Source organism: Lepidochelys olivacea (genome assembly GCF_965140295.1).
Source record: "Lepidochelys olivacea isolate rLepOli2 genome assembly, chromosome: 11".
Taxonomy (NCBI): domain Eukaryota; kingdom Metazoa; phylum Chordata; order Testudines; family Cheloniidae; genus Lepidochelys; species Lepidochelys olivacea.
Window position 1 is genome coordinate 12,974,818 of NC_140421.1, and position 17,926 is coordinate 12,992,743.

At 41.4% G+C, this 17,926-nt stretch overlaps 1 protein-coding gene across 1 annotated transcript in view; it reads right to left on the reverse strand.

Moving 5' to 3' along the window:
- The window catches only part of HEG1 (heart development protein with EGF like domains 1), a gene marked incomplete at its 5' end in the record, with an annotated part of 63,509 nt that extends 51,374 nt beyond the window's left edge, over positions 1-12,135 (reverse strand). The window contains 6 exons of the mRNA XM_084642726.1: positions 294-410; positions 3,381-3,620; positions 5,162-5,494; positions 8,206-8,532; positions 9,437-9,781; positions 11,916-12,135. Of these exons, the coding sequence (XP_084498852.1) occupies positions 294-410; positions 3,381-3,620; positions 5,162-5,494; positions 8,206-8,532; positions 9,437-9,781; positions 11,916-12,135 (1,582 nt within the window). The remainder of the gene's footprint in view (positions 1-293; positions 411-3,380; positions 3,621-5,161; positions 5,495-8,205; positions 8,533-9,436; positions 9,782-11,915) is intronic.
- Positions 12,136-17,926: the final 5,791 nt, after the last annotated feature.

Consider the following 17,926-nt stretch of genomic DNA (forward strand, 5'->3'; position numbering starts at 1 on the left):
CAGGACAGGGCATGCTTGCATTATAATTCTCAATAAGCTTATGGTTCAGTTGGGAGATAGCCATCTGGTGTAAGCTGGAGTAGCCCCTCAACTTCTCTAACTTATGTTGATGGACAACTCAGATATTATGGTAACAGAGGGTCATATAAGTAATTTTGATTGGTATAATTCTGAGTCAAAAAAACAACTGATTCCTTTAAAAAAGAGTTTGACTCAATATTTGGTGGGTGGGAGGCTCTTTTTATCATTTTTTTGAATGGTGCACTAACCAACCGGGGAATCACAAAACCCACCTGCAAGATCATTTGGGGAAGACGAATAACTTGGGATCTTGGAAGAATGTGTAAGCAAAGGCTCTGTGGAAGGCTCAGTGAAATCACTTGATGAGATATTATTTCCTCTAGCCTGGGCTACAGCAGATGAGGGCTTGGGTAAATCTGAAGAGTTGATATTTCCTAAATTAGAAGTGGAGCTTTCTGCTGCATCAGGCAATGTGCTGCTGCTGTTTGTTAGAGACGTTAAGGTCCTCTCTGAGCCTGAGGTGAATGTCATTGAAATATAGGTACTAGAAGTATGCACATCAGAAGTCCTTGTTTCTGTAGTTGAGATGTTAATCGGTTGGTGGCTACTTCCAATAGCTAAAATGGGATTTAAAAACGGAAATTAAATTTGATATTCCCATATCTGACTGGATTTTTGAGGTCCACAATAATTTTGTCCTGAAATACAGAACCAATTATGTCCCACATATCATTCCATCAATTTAAAGGGAGTAAATATGGGATGAATTTGGCTTATAAAAACGAGATCAAGAACAACAAACTGTGTATAAATCACAAGGTCTTTAAAAAACAATACAATTTCTATTGATTTAAACTTTCATAAGAAGGACTCTCCAAGGGTGGAAGGTACGGACCAGAATGAATTTCATTAGACTTGGAATGATACATTGAAATGATTATAAATAAAGCATGGCCCAAACTAGCCAGGTGGTAGGCACTCTCCAGTTAAGAAGATGTGGTCCACTTTCATATACTCAGATACTATGGTAACAGAGGGTCATATAAGTAATTTTGATTGGTATAATTCTGAGTTAAAAAAACAACCGATTCCTTTAAAAAAAGAGTTTGACTCAATATTTGGTGGGTGGAAGGCCCTTTTTATGATTTTCTTTAATGGTGCACGAACCAACTGTGGAATCACAAAACCCACCTGCAAGATCATTTGGTGAAGACAAATAACTTGAGCTCTTGGAAGAATGTGTAAGCAACACCTCTGTTGAAGGGTCAGTGAAGTCAGTTGATAAGGTATTACTTCCTCCAGCCTGTGCTACAGCGGTTGAAGCCTGGGTTAAATCAGAAAACTTCGTATTTTCTAAATTAGAAGTGGAGCTTTCTGCTGCATCAGGTGATATGTTGCCGTTTGTTAGGGATCTTAATGTCCTCTCACCACCTTTGATCAATGTTGTTGAAATATATGGAGTGGTGGTATGTAAAACTGAAGTTCTTTTTTCTGTAGCTGAGCTGCTAATTGCTTGGTTGCTACGTACTATGGCTGAAACGGGATTAAAAGATAGAAATTCAATTCAATGTGGACAAATGAAAATTGATTTGCAAGTTCTATAATCCATTTTGCCCAAAATAAATAAATAATAAATCCAAAGTTTAACTCTAACTTAAATTAAGCTATGCAATGAATATGGCTTATAATGAAGAATAAAATCAGTGGGGTATTAATCATTGTGCATTAAAAAAAAAAACAAATCTTTTCCACTGATTGCAATTTTTATAAGCAGGTCTCTCCAAAAATGCTGACACAGTAAGTACCTAACAGTAGGAATAATGCATTAGAATTATTATAAATTATGAACCAAGCCAGTCAAGTAGCTGGCACTTTTGTACACTCATAAAATGTGGTACACTGACTTACACTGTTAGCTTAACAACACATTTCATTGATATATATATATATATATATATATAAAAGGCATATGAAAATAAATGTGGAAACTTTTCAGTCTTTAGAAACTGATAATTTCTTAAAAGAAAATTGAGTGAAATCTATCACTTAGATTGATTCTTGTGGCTGATCTAAAGCAGAAAGGTTAACAGAGAGTGATGGATCTGCCTCTTAATGGCCAGCAGAAAATTCCCCAGGCATAGGGGAGTCCTCAGTTGGCATAGCTGGCTTCTACACCAACTGCCCCTCACACACATCCTGGAAGGTGGAGTATTGGAGTCATATTGGGAATGGCCAGGGGGTCTGACAGGGCATAATTCTCGATAGGCTCATTGTCCAATAAGGTGAAAGTCAGGTAGTGTAAGTTAGAGCATTCCCTAAAATGCTCTAATTTATGCTTTTGTGTCAGGGCCAACACACCATGCAAATCAGGGAGGTGTAAATTGCTTCATGCTAGTTCCCATCGTCCTGCACTGATCTCAGCACAGAAGAGAATCCGAGCCTTTATATCCAGGAATCTTTAGAAACTTTCGCTGTTTTGTAAAAAGTGGGCTCAAAAAAGCCATAAAATGCGCTACTAAAGCAAAGTTGGTAATGAAATTCAGTGAAGTTGGGAACTGAAATTCAACACCTATAGAAGTATTTAAAAGTACCACCCACAGGTATAGTTTCAAGGTACGCCATCCAAAGTTGCATGCCTTTGTCAGTCCTGCCAGTTGGTACAGAATCACTACGTGCCTGAATCTCCAATTTTACACTGTCATATCTTACAATGCATGTAGTCCCATATATCATAATGAGAGTACCTGCAGGATATGACACAGGTGGACATGGGCAATGGTGGCAAAATCTGGCAGAGAAAAAATGGTTGCATTGTAAAGAAAAAATGGATTGCGATTTAAAAAGGGAAAAAGGCTGTTAAAATATTAAGAACAGTCTAAAAGAGAGGTTGTTAGAGTGCTAGCTTAGGACCATAAGGGGAACCAAGTCCAAACACCTGGTCGGCCACAGATTACCTAGGTGATGTTGGACCAGTCAGTCCTCTGTGCCTCAGCTCCCCATCAGCAAAATGGGGATAACAGCCCTTCCCTACCTCACAAGGGTGTTGTGAGGAGAAATACGCTAAAGACTATGCGGTGCTCAGATACTGTGGTGACGGGGGGCATATAAGGACGTTAGATAAGTATGAGTCTGAATTAAAGAGCAACTGATTCTTAAAAAAAAAAAAGAGTTGACTCAGTTTTGGGGGATGGGAGGTACTTTTTATTGTTTTTTATTTGTAAATGGTGCATTAAACAGTTGGGAATCACAAAACCCACCTGCAAAATCATTTGGGGAAGACGAATAACTTGGGACCTTGGAAGAATGTGTAAGCAAAGGCTCTGTGGAAGGCTCAGTGAAGTCACTTGATGAGATGTTACTTCCTCCAGCCTGTGCTCCAGGAGACGAGGGTTGCAGTAAATCTGAAGACTTGGTATTTTCTAAGTCAGAAGTGGAGCTGTCTGCTACATCAGGTAATATGCTGCTGTTCATTAGAGACCTTAACGTCCTCTCTCCACCTCTGGTGAATGATGTTGAAATGTATGTACTGGTGGTATGCAAAACAGAAGTCCTTTTTTCTGTAGCTGAGATGTTAATTGGTTGGTGGCTACTTCCAACGGCTAAAAGATTATAAAGATTATAATTCCATATACATAAATCCAGATATATTTTCTTCTCATATCACCCTGATGCAAATAGTGCATGTATGAATATTGAATACGGGTACTTTTCATTCTGGAGAAATTGCTAGTTTAGAGAGATCTGAACCCTTTATAGTGAGGAACAACATGTGAAATTAGTACTTGCAAAAAATTAACATAAACCATGAAAAGTGCAACTAAAAAAACTGTGGCAATAACTATCAGCATGCTTAACTTCATCATTCAGTGATATTGCTTTGCATTCCATGCTGCTAGCACTTACAAATTACAAAACAACAAAAATATTTGGAATTTAATTCAGCACGCTTAGAACACTGAATAACTAAGGGCTTGTCTACATGAGATGTTACTGTGCAGCAAGACAAGGTGGGACTCTATAGTGCACTAGCTTGCTGCATGCTAACATCCAGTGTGGACACTGCTATAATGCAGTAGAAGTCCTGGACCATTCTTTGACTTACTATACAAGCAGACATGGCCAATGCTCCTGGAACTTTTAGGGTATGGCTACACTTCAATTAAACACCTGCAGCTGGACTGTGTCAGCTGACTTCGGCTTGTGGGGCTCTGACTATCAGGCTGTTTCGGCTCAGGTTGGAGACTGGGCTCTGGGACCCTCCTCCCCTGCGGGGTCCCAGAGTCTGGACTCCAGCCCAAGCCTGAAAGTCTACACCGCAATTAAACAGCCCAGCAGCTTGAGCCAGCTGACATGAGCCAGCTGTGGGTGTTTAATGGCAGTGTAGACATACCATTTGTGCACCACAGCATTGTCCACACAGGATATTGCTGCATGGCAAACTAGTGGCTTGCTGTGTAATAGTGTCCCAGTGTAGACAAACCCTTAGAGATATTCAAAAACACATGTGATGCTAATGGGTGGGATAAGTGGATATTAAGACTCCTTCTCCAGTGTAGCTGGCCAAGAACCACAAATCTTAGTGGACACAACAAAGTCAGCACGGCCTTTAGTTTGAATTACTGATGACCGGACTCAGTTCACAGGCAGCAGTATGGTCCAACAGATATAGCAAAGGACAAACACTCAGGAGACTTGGGTTCAAATCCCAGCTTTGATGCATGACTGGAGGTCATGCATGACTTAGAGATAGTAAAAACTATTTTTTGACAGAAAATTGGATTTTGACTAAATAAAATTTTCATGAAAAGTGTCAGCTTTCTGTGTAAAATTTTTGACTAAGTATCAAAAAATCAAAACCCTGAAAAACAAAAACTTTTCAGTTTTTCTACAAAAAGTTGAAATTTTCCACCAAAAATCCAAACCACACCTCCATTTTCCCACAAGCTCTAGTAATGATACCTACCCATGGATACCTAGCTGTGAATTTTGTTGATATCTATGGGAAAAGGCTATATAAGTGCAAAATATTATATTATTCCTCCTCTAGTAAAAGAATAATTAGGCATTTTGTTCACAAAGGCTTTTTAAAATAAATTTAAAAAACTTTAAAACAGCAAGCTAGTGGACTAATAATGCTTACCTTTGGAAGCAGTTTCTGAAGCAGAATGAGACGGTGTAAGCAAAGGATCTGTTGAAGGCTCTGTGAAATCTGTGGCAGCCAATGAGATATTAATTCCACTGGTCAGTGCTATAGAAGATATAGATGACGACTGGGTTAAATACGAAGAGCTGGACATTTCAGTACCAGAAGTAGAGCTTCCTGTTGCATTAGAAGATCTGCTGCTGTTTATTAGAGATTGTAACATCCCCTCTCCAGCTCTGGTGGATGTAGTTGAAATGTATGTACTGGCAATGTGAGAACTGGCAATATTTTTCTCTGAGCCGCTAATTGGCTGATGGCTACCTTCAATGGCTGAAATAGGATAAAGAAATATTAAAATTCCATTCTCATAAGTCAAAACACTTTGACAATTTTTCTTCCAATAATACTCAGATTCACAGTTTGTATGTAGCGGGGAAAGTGAAAATTTTGCAGCTTGGAGAAAATAAATGATACCATGGAAAGAAATTATTGACTGAAACCTTTATACTGAGGAAACCCAACAAGTATTGACAGATGTCTACTCATAGAGTCATAGAAATGTAGGGCTGGAATGGACCTCAAAAAGGTCATCTAGTACTTCCCCCTGTGCTGAGGTAAGATTAACTATACCTAGACCATCCCTGAGAGGTGTTCGTCTAACCTGTTCTTAAAAACATCCAATGACAGGGATTCTACAGCCTCCTCAGGGAACCTGTTCCTGTGCTTAACCAGCCTTGTAGTTAGAAATTTTTTCCTAATATCTAACTTAAATGTCCCTTGCTGCAAACTAAGCAAATTATTTCTTATCCTACCCTCAGTGAACATGGAGAACAATTGAACACCATCCTCTTTATAACAACTTTTTACTATTTGAAGACTTATCAGATTCCCCCCCGCCCCCGTTTTCTCTTCTCTAGGCCCAATTCTTTCAATCTTTCCTTTGAGGTCATGTTTTCTAACCCTTTTACCATTTTTGTTGCTCTCCTCTGGATTCTCTCCAACTTGTTCATATCTTTCTTAAAGTGTGGTGCCCAAAACTGGACACAGTGCTCTCCAGCTGAGGCCTCATCAGTGCCAAGTAGAGTGGAACATTTACCTCCCATGTCTTACATACGACACTCCTGTTAATTCATCCCAGAATGACATTTGTCTTTTTTGCAGCAGCATCACACTGTTGACTCATATTCAATTTGTGATCCACTCTAGTCCCCAGACTCTTTTCTGCAGTACTGCTGCCGAGCCAGTTAGTCCCCATTTTGTATTTGTGCATTTGAGTTTTAATTCCTAAGGACAGTACTTTGAACTTGTCTTTATTGAATTTCATCTTCTCAATTTCAGACCAATTCTCCAGTTTATCAAGATTATTCTGAATTCTAATCCTGTCCTCCAAAGTGCTAGCAACCCCTCCCCGCTTGGTGTCATCTGCAAATTTTATAAGCACACTCTCCACTCCATCATCTATGTCGTTAATGAAAATATTGAATTCTATTGGACCCAGGACAGACCCTAAGGGGATCCAACTAGATATGTTCTCCCAGTTGGACAACCAACCATTGATAAAATAATGGCTAAAAATCTATTAAAGGATCAGTTAAGGAAAAAAAAAATCAATGAACAAAGATGCATACTGAACTTCACCAAACTGCATTGCTTTTGCATTTTCCCCTTTGTCCCTCCCCTGTCTGTATGTTGTCCATGTAGACCCTGACCCTGCAAACAGACCCATGCAGGTGGACCGGTTCCCCAGTGAAGTCACTGAGTTTCATGTGGGGACAGATCAGCTTGCAGGATCAGGGCCTTAGAATGCATGATCGACATCTGTTGGAGAGGGCCTATCACACTGTTAGCACTAAAAGAACAATACAGTAAATCCCCAAAAATATAAAATAACAGAATAAAAATTATTTTTAAAAAGTCATCATAAATAAATAATAAAAATACCATAGCGTGTTTGCAATTAAGTTCAGCATATCTGGGAGACTGAGTACAAAGGATCTTTCTTAAATGTATGGCCTAAGTGCACAAAGTGTGAATTACCGATAATGACCTCCCTCTCCACCTCAGTTAGTTGTTCAAGAAGTACAACTACTAATCAGGCCTGGCTCTTACATAGCACTTTTCATCAGTAGGTCCCACAACGCTTTACAAAAAAGCATTTCAGAATCTCCAAGAATAACTGAACCATTACAAAAATATTATTGACTCATGAAATCTAGAGTGGCCTTTAGTGTGAATTTCTGACAAAAGGACACAATTCAGAGGAAGCCATTTGTTCCAATAGGTAGCAAACAAGACTGAGACTCAAGAGGCCTAGGTTTGCATGCTGGCTCTGTTACAGACTTCCTTTGTGACCTCAGTCAAACCATTTAACCTCTCTCTACCTCTGTTTTCCTATCTGTAATATTAGAATAATGATACTTACCCATCCTTTTGAAGCTTTATGAGATTTATGGCTGAAAAGCACGTTTCAGATTCTAAGGTCAGAAAAGACCATGGTGATCTAGTCTGACTGCCTGCTTAACAGCCATAGAATGTCAACAATCGATTCCTGTATCAAGCTTAATGACCTGTGACGGAGCTAGAGCACGTATCTTTTCAGCAAGACTTCCAAACTTGATTTAAAGGTTTCACGAGAATCCCTCCTGCCCCTCAGAAAATTGTTCTAATGCTCAATTACCCTGATTAGTAAAAATCTGCAAGTTATTTCCAGTTTGAATTTGTCTGGCTTCGATTTCCAGCAACTAGGTCTTGTTATGCCTTTGTCTGCTAAATAAAAGAGGAATCTACTATCAGATACCTAATTATGCTCAAGTCAGCTCTTAACCTTATCTTTGCTAAGTAGATTGAGTTCTTTAAATCTCTTACTGCAAATCTCTTAACTGCAAGGCATATTTTACAGCTATTAAATAATTCTTGAACCCTCTCTAAATTTTCAATAAAAATTGCTAAGTGCTTAGTACTATTATTCCTATATTTTCAAAAAATGACATTTTATCATATTTTTACTGTGAAATGACAAGCCTCCAGACTGTAAAGCTCACCTGGGAGACCACTCTTTAAAGGCGAATATATAAGTAAAGGCCCTGTTGAAGACTCAGGGAGATCAGCGATAGTTGACGATCTATTACTTCCTCCAGACGGTGATATAGAAGCTGAGGAGTGGGATAGATTTGAAGACATGGCAATTTCTGAATGAGAAGAGGCGCTTTTTAGTGAATTAGTCGAAGTGATGCTGTTTGTTAGCAACTGTATTGTCCTCTCCCCACCTCTGCTGAATGTGGGTGAAATGTACAAACTATCAGTATGAGAACTAGGAGTCTTTTTTTCCATATCCCAGATGCTAGCTGTCTTGTGGCTGCTTCCAATGGCTGAAATACAATAAGGAGAATTAAAATATTTGTATTCTTGTTGTGCTAACAGCACCTACAGTGGCAGCTCTTAAAGACATGCCAATTTTGGCTTATACAAGTAGCTAAAGTTGCTACAATATTTGCACTCTTACCTAAACTTCCCTATACTTCACACAGAGAATACTGCAAATACTGGGGTGATATTGTCTAATTATCCAGTGGAATTAAGCATGTTTTTAAGTGTGAACGCTGTAATCAGACACATATAGCACATGTGAGAATTTTTCAATCACTAGGGAAAAAAAACAAAACAACCCATAGCCCTGCTGCTTTTGCAAAAACTCAAGCATGTACACCGATGTACTCCTGGTCACAGTCAATGGGACATGTGCATGAAGAAAGTTAAGTGTTTTCAGGATAAGGGTCTAAGAAAAAAATCACTGACTGAAACCTTTCTATGCAGGATCTCTACCTATAAGTAAGAAAATGATTTTTATTTACCCTACAGCCCTGTCACATTGCCAGAGCTGCGTAATGGGCCTTAGTGTAAATGAGAATCAGTCCTGAAAGGCCATCAAAGATGTTAGTCGCCTTAATGTTTGTAATGAAATTCAGAAGGGTTGGATGGCTGAGCTCAATAACTTAGAGACATATGTATGGTTAACATAAATTACCAATAATGGACTCCCTCTCCATTTCACTGGTTGGTCAAGAATGACAAATGAAGCTTCTAAGAAGCTCACAGAAAAAAACAGATCACCTTTCTTTAAAAAAAAAAATCACCCCCTGAAATTAAGAATGTCCTAGAATATAGTTACCCAACAACAGGGCACGATTCCTTTATAAATCATTACTTACATTTGGTGCAGAGTATTGGGTGGGGTTTACCAAGACTACTGCTCTTATGGATGATAAAACTCACCTGGAGGATCACTTTGTGAAGATGAATAGGTTGGTATCTCTGAAGAACGTGCAATCAAAGGCTCCGTTCCAGGCTCAGTGAAATACATCTCACTTGAGGAGCTATTTCTTCTGTTCTGCTCTACTGAAGAGGAGTGCTGGGTTAAATCTGAAGATCTGATCATTTCTGTATAAGAAGTGGTGCTTTCTGTTGCAGTTGTAGACATGGCACTGTTTGTTATAGACAGCAACGTCCTCTCTCCACTTATGGAGAATGTAGTCAGTGTCTCCATATTGTCCATAGGAGAACTGGAAGTCCTCATTTCAATATCTGAACTTCTAAGTGTCTGATAGCCGCTTCCAATGACTGAAAGGGAGGAAAAGGGAAGTGACATTTTTTTTTGTCTGCATGAATACCAAGTCTGCAGAATCAGATTCTGATCTCTGTTACACAGGGGGAAATCTGGAGTAATTAAGCTGAAATTCATGGAGATTCTTTGGGTTTACACCAGTGTAAATGAGAGCAGAATCTAGCCCATGATGTCAAATTCAAAAATCAATGAGTTTGTGCAATGTAAGCCATGCTGCATTTGGTTCCTTCTCTTTGTCTGGGAAACTGTTCGGGAGAATTACTCTAAAAATAGTAAAAATGAATCCCTTAAAAAGAAATTATTGATGGAATACTTATAAATTGGAATCCCTAAAAGAGCTGGTACCTCCAGGACAATTAGTCTTGGAAGCCAACTATTAGTAATGGAAGATCTATCAGGAATTTCAGTGGTTTAAAAAACTGGAGTTTAGAAACTTCTCTCTTCCTGGATAATAAGATGAAAAGTGTACTTTAAAGTCAGAGGTTGGTATAATCTAGCCAACAAAAAAGGGAGACACCAAAATATTAGGGCTGCATTAGAAAATTTTGGCCACTGTCTCTCGTAGTATCAGAAACAAAACATTGGTCTCCCTACTCTATCCTCATTTCACTCCACCACAGCTGTGTGCTATTACTTTAATGTTGATGTTAAGAGAGGCGGTTGCTTCTCTGTATCTCTAAATGTCAGACTGGGTACCCCATATTGTGCACCTCAAAAATGAAGCACTCTGGGTTGATGGGAACTCTTGTATAACAGGGCTTTAATCTCTATTTTCCACCTGTGAAACAGTCTGATAATCATAGTGCTGACCTATCTTTGTACATCCCTTTGAGGTCTGTAGATGAAAGTGAGCAATCAGGGGAAAGTGTAATTAGTTATTACCATGAAGTGAATCCTAGCTATCACAATAGTGCCTCTAATGTTCTCTGAGGATAAGTGGGATCATTTTATGATGATTACTTCTGAAAGTGGCTTCAACAGTTAAATCTACATAACGTGCAGTGATCAACTAGATGTGTGCAGCAATTTCAATCACATTCTGTACAAAGTCTGAAAAAGACAGTGATCGAGGGGAAATGGAAATAAGTCAGTAAAAACTATTCAGTAAGGCTAATAGGAAAACGAGATGTAATTTTTCTTTAAATTTCCCCCCAAATACGTCATCCTTCCCTGCTCGTCATCAGAATTTGAAACTTCAATTAAAAATAGTCATATTTTCAAATGTCAAAAATTTCACCCACTCTGTACGAGGTCAAAAAATGAGACAAGATTTTGGAGAAATTTTTAGCCCGTTTTTCCATCACAATGTCAATAAAAAAAAAGTCATCTATTGGAAAATATCAAAAACATTTATCCTGCCCTATTTTACTTTTTGACCAGACTTACTTTTGAAGTTCGTAATTGAAAACATTTTCAACGTAGTACGAGCATTCTACTGCTGGTGTGTCACTTTGAACAGGTACGGTTGTATTCAGAGAGAAGGGGGCATTCAGAGCTAGATTAGATTTCTTCTGGCACTCAAGGCTGATTCAGGGCTATCATTCAGGCCCAGGTTTGAGGCCCAGCACCAAAACCTAACAAGTTGTTCTCGAGAGACTTCGTCCCTAAGTAGAAGAAATCTCCCGAAACAAATTTCAGCCATTGTGGATAATGGAAATCTCAGGAGAACTGGGCTGTGATCTAACTGTGTCCAAACTGGAAAATAGGTCCCATCTGGTTTTGGATGCCATTCAGATTTGACTCGGACCACTCCTTGCTGGCCAGTTCTGACAGGCTGCAAAAGCTGTGTTCCCAGGCAGCATCAGGTGGGGAGGGGGCATCCATAGAGAAGCAAAAAGAGTTGTGAGCATCTTTGCTTTTCACTCCTCCTCCCTGTGCCAGACTCTACTGTGAGAAAGTTGAGCCAGCTCTGCACCGTGCCTCCTGCATCCAGAGACTCCACAGCCCCCAGGAAACCAATGGGAGTTAGGCACCCTGAGATTTTCAAAAGCACCTACCTGCATCTTTAGGCCCCTACATAACTTTACAAATCTGCTCCTAAAAAAGGACTGAACAGCCACTGTTCATTAGTCAGCTTCTTGGTTCCATTACAGCAGTGGCCCCCAAACATTTTTGTCCACCCCCCCTTACCTAGTCTGCACCTCCCTCCTAGAAGCAGGACTGCGGTAGAGGGCCGCGGTTGGGGGCGGGGCTGGTGCTCCGCTGGGGCCTCAGCCAGGAGCGAGCCCACAGTCGAGCCTGGAGCTGGGGGCTGCGGCTGGGAATCGGGGGCTGCAGCCGGGAGTGGGTCCACAACTGGGACCGGGGGCCGTGGCTGGGCCCACGGTTGAGGCTGGGAGCCAGGGGCCATGACCGAGGCCGGGAGCAGAGGTGTGGCTGGGAGCGGGGCCACAGTCGGGGCCGGAATTGCAGCTGGGGCAGTCATGGCTAGGGTTGCCACTTTGATTGGATGAATTCCTGGAGATATCATTACATGACATAATCTTTCATTCCTGGAGACTTCAGGGCAATCCTGGAGGACTGGCAACCCTAGTCAGGGCCTCAGCTGGGGCTGCGGTCAGGAGTGGAACCACGGCCGGGAGTGGGGCCAGGAGCCAGTGGCCGAGGCCAGACCTGGGGCTGGAGTGGAGCTAGGGGCACAGCGGGCCTGGGTGGCGCTCCCTCCCTATGAGGGCTCGCCCGGACCACCCCTGGCTCCTGGCCCGACGGTGGGTCCCCCCCCAACAAATGTTCCTCTGTGCCCCAGTAGGGGACATGCCGCACAGTTTGGGGACCACTGCATTACAGTATTAGCAAATACTGCTGACCCCAGTAAGTCTGTATGCTGGCATTGTAGTTTTAGCCTAGTACTACTCCATAGCCCAATACCTTCTGACCACAGTGCTTAACTATAACTGCAGTGAGCAGTTTGTGGAAGTCAGGCTTATACACACAAACACACACACACAATATACATAGAGAGAGAGTGTGGGTGGGGGCTTGGAAGCATCAGACTTTTATCAGTAAATGTCATCAAGTGTTGATTTCAATGTACGGACACAAAACCGACAAAAAAAAAAAAACATTTCCATCTGTAGTAATCAAAATTTCAGAGAGGCCAAGAAAGAAAAATGCTGCTTGAGAACTTATTGGAGTTTGATTTAAGGATATTTACTTTGTCTATTTTGACCATCTCTTGTAGATAATTTGTGTTTTAACAGTTATAAAGCTTTAACTTATTTCTGAGTCTCAGAATCTCCTGTCATTAAATAAATTATTATCTGACCTCTGCATCATTTCCTGCAACTGTGAAAATTTAAAACCAATAAACATTGAAAAAATGCTTATCAATAAACATCAATATTACCAATAGTAACTGTCAACATTAAAATCAAATTCTGCCAAGCGTATATGTATGGCTGTGGGAAACATGAGGATTTCAGTTCATGTTGATCTCATGAACCAAAACACATGAGTTCAGTTAATCTAAGTTTGCAGCCCCTGAGGCTTCAGTAATGTTTTGTGTTCAAATAACCCCCCAAATCTATATAAATGCCAAATCTGCCGGCTTCACTGTAAACTAAAACAAAACAAAAAGCCCACTCAGTCTTTGCTGATTACCATAAGCAATTTTCTAGGAGAGCAGCCTGAAATTCCCAAACCCTCTTTGGCTCCTGTGTGGGGAGTACGGCAAACTAGCTAGCCTGTTTCTCCATCTTCAGATGGGTAGGAAGCAGTGAGGGAGTGGGTCTGCAGCATTCCGATAAATGAGGAAAAATCTAGCGGATGAAAACCTGCTTCTCCCCCTCCACATCCAGCAGCACTGGGATTCACAAAGCTATAGCATATCCTGTGTCATCATCCCACTGCCAATTACTGACTACTGGGCACCTCAGAACAAGGTAACTGACAATCATGGAGAAAGAAGTGGGATCATCCAGACTCCACCAAAGATCATGCTGCTAAGAGGAAAACCCTGCTCGCCTTTCCTGTATTCCCCAGCCTAGCACTTTTCACAAGAGCAGGGGTGTTTATTGCCAGGCCCTGGTTAAATTCCAGGGGGGCAATTCAACCTCATTTTTAACCTTGTACGTATTCTTAATCATCTTCCCAGAAATGTCACGTAGGATTGCGGTGAGCCTGCCACACCAGAGGTGGCTGCATTTCCTGGCTGATATGAATTTCAATGTGAAATGAGTTTCAATGTGAATGCAGCAAGAAGAGAGAGGGAGATGGAAAGTATTTGATTTAGATAGTAAGTACTTTGTAGTAGGCACTTTGTTTCTAATACAGATTGTAAATCACTTGGGGCAGGGACTATCTTTTTGTTCCTAGTCCAATGGAGGCCTGGTCTATGAATAGGGCTCCTAGATACTACAGTAATATGAATAAAATAATAATACGTTTGCATAATGCTGAGCACAAACAACAACAAGAGTTTGGCAGAGTCGCTCATGTGCTTTGACATCAGCTGATGAAAGACTATGCATTCAGCTGTTACTCCCATGCAAATAAGCACCAATTGTCCCAGTTCCATTCTTCAAGCCAATATCCAGACAGAATTCTTGTATCCAGCACAGTCACAACAAGTCAAGCCTACTCCCCTTTAACAAGCTGCTTGTTGCTGCGGCCCTTTTGGATACAGGGATTCTGAAGCAGAGGGGGTCGGGCTTGGCATTTTATTTGCAAGTCAATACCCAGACTGTCCTTGTGTAGCGGGGCTGAGGCTCAAAAACGTGGGTGTGTTTGTCGAAGGGGCACCAAATTCTTCTCTGCATCCATCTGTCCCTAAAAGCTTTCAGATGTGAAATAGCAGATCACCCTGCTGGTGAAACACTGAGATGAGCTCTCGCATCCATTTTTGCTCTATACAATAAACGTAAAGTAACAGAAACTGAAAAATCCTTTTGGGGCTAAATACTGATAGAGCAAGATTTACCTTCCCAGACTATTGAGTAAATTGTCACTGAACCATCAGAAGGGCACGCTAACGTATATACGGTGATACATTCAGGCAGATTGCACAGAGCAATAATATAATTCAGGCCAAATTCAGGTGCCTAGAGTGCAACTCTGCTGTTAAAATTAATTCTGTAAAAAAGGACAGCCTGGGTCCATACTTATGGTCTCTCAGTGACTCCTGATCAAATGTCATCAGTTTAAAAGTAAAAAGACGGATGTGTTTTTTCTAGCTGCTTGCCCAGCAAACTTACCCTGGGATCTGGGTTCTTTCCTGTTTGCAACATCAGCAGTGATAAATGGCCTGCTACGCCTGTGAAGCTCCACTGTCTTCAAATTATGCCCTCACTAACACCTGTGCAATGCCACCACCTTCAAGGAGGGCAGAATCCAATACTATTCTTGGAACTTCACAGCTCAGTTGATGGTGTGCAAGTCAGAACAGAATCCAATTCATTCTCCCGGGATATAATTCAGTTTGCTTTCCTTACACTAGTTTGGCTCTGCAGGGCAAACAGGAATAAAAAGGGAGTAAAAAAACTTGTCTTAGTCACTCAAGTCAGTAGATCTAACTCTGAATACAGCCAGGGAGCAGCTCCACTGAGTAAGAAGGTGCCATTTTCAGAGCAGAATCGCACTTTCAATTTTGCCCACAAAGTATGTGCAGCTGCATGAGCGAAGGAGGAAGAAAGCATGCCAATGCAGGCTCAGTTACCTGGTTTTGAGGGCACAGTTTACTCAGTTACGTTTGAAAATCTGGCCCACATTTTGCAATAAGGACACCCAAGACAGAATGAAAGAATCAAACATGACAAAAATCTGCAATGACTGCTGAGTCCCTAGCAAGGAATATATGATCTGGGCTCATTACACAGCCATCAAGTCAATCAGAGATGTGAGACAATTACCATCAGATTGTTGTTGACTCCCTTGCAGAAACTGGTCTTCAAACATGACCCTCCACTTGTGCGGAATGACCCAGACCCAAACATCTTGCAAAATAAAATAAACACAGGACCATCTGGTCTCTTCAGATCCACTGAAGATTTAGACTATAAGCAGTCCCATAGATCAGGTACAGTTTTGTCACTTAAGATTTTGTCACATGCTAAGCTGTTCCCTTTGATTTAAAAAATAAACTCCTTCTACGCTGCCACAGCTGTCAAGACAAAAATTTTAATGGTCACGTGAAATTGTCGCAACCCCTGCAGCATCAGTATTTTTGTTTCCAGTTGGAACTATAGGACTAGCAATGATGCTTACCAGACATATCTAATCTTAAGTGCTACTTTTTCTTTGTAAGCACAAAAAGTATGCTACTTATTCACAGCGCAGTTATAACCGGTCCAGTATAAACAGATCAAGTTCCAGCAGATTTTTCAGCCCTAGTGTCTGCTGTTTTCAGCCTTGCCCTGTAACCAGCTTATGAAAGTCTTCAAACACATGCAGACACGTTAAAAGTATTTCTGTATAACATAGCTGGACTTTATTCCCTCTCCTGCGCCAGTGAGGCCCATCACAGTCCCGGTCTCTCCCTGCTTACATACCCAAAGTTCCCTTCATCCTTGGGGCTCATATCACATGTAAACTGTGCCACTCTGGAACTGGTTGTTAAGCTAAAAGCTAATCACAATGTTTTCATAAAATCATAGGGTTGGAAGAGACCTCAGGAGGTCATCTAGTCCAATCCCCTGCTCAGAGCAGGACCAACACCAACTATATCAATGGACATCATTCAAGCCGATTGTCACAAAGCACATGGTTACTAATGGTGGGCACAGTTGTGACCTAAAGGCCTTGAACGGGGAGTAGAGATTTCCACCTCCTGTTGCATCAGGCCTACCATACTGCACTCTGGACAGCATGGCAGACGCTCCCTGTGGTGGGCTGGAGGCGGGCAAGGATGAAAATTTTGCCTGTGCATCATCTCTAACTTCAGCACAGTTTAACTTCTCTGCTTCTTTACTATTATTCACCCCCAGTATTGACAGAGGTGGACTAATCTTTTTTATTCAGACTCTCTCTATCATGGCAGGTAATTTGCTTGGCTTTGCCTTTGCCATACCTCATGAGCTGGGGTGGGCAGAGCAGACCCACATAGCATGTGCAATTGGCACAACTTTTACAAGCCAGCTGGCCAAGCCTGAGAGAGACACAGGGAGGGGCAAGTGACTTGCCTAAGGTCACCCAGCAGATCCATGGCAGAACCAAAACTAGAACGCAGGTCTCCCAAGTCCCAGCCCTGCACCTGCTCCCCTGTGCCAGGCTGCTTCCCACAAGTAGCTGCTTGGCTCACCAGTGAAATGCAATCCCCTCTGATGCAGAACACTACAGAACAGTTTTAGGACAGGAAATGAAGAAGGCAATATCCAATCTGAACTACAGGGGGAATTTAGGTAGGCCAAATGTAACTATCCACACTGGAACTTGGCCAGGATGTTGAGGGACCACACCTCTACCCTTGCATGGGATCTTCCATCAGCAACTTGGTTTTATATCTGAACTGAAAGACAGCACCTCACCCCCTAAGACATTAGTACAATACTGAGTCAGACAGACACTTAATCACCAACAGCAGTCCCTTGAGCACCCAAGGATTATTCCTGGAGGTCACCCAGCCAAGTACTACACAGGCTTATCCTTGTTTAGTTTATAGAGGCTGACAAGTGAACAGCCCAGCCCTGCTCCCAGGGACGTCAACAGCAAATCCCAAACTGATTTCAAAAGAAGCAGACCCTAAAACGGGGGTCCCTTCACTGAAATGCAGGCAGCTTGGGGTGGAACACCGCTGCTGTTAAACTGCGACATGACATACATTTTAGAAGAATATTAATAATAGAAGAAGAATATTGTATAGCTTTAAAATTGCAGGGGGGTTAAAAGCCAAGAATGGGATCACCTGAGCTGAAATTTGACTACAGTGCCAGGGCTAACACCTGTACAAACCATGCAACATGAATTGATCTATCCATTTATGTCATGTTCACTGAACTGAGAAGTACTCTCCATTCTTCTCTAGAAGGGATTTCCTAATTTAACCTCCAGAAGTGAAGAAATGATCCCCTCTAACCAGGGAGCAAAATTAAATTGGAGTTAATCATTAATCAGCAAAAATTGATAAAAGATAATATCCTAGTCACCCAATTCTAGGAAACAACCACCCTTAACTCAGTTTCCATCATGTACAGCAGTCACTTCCCCCC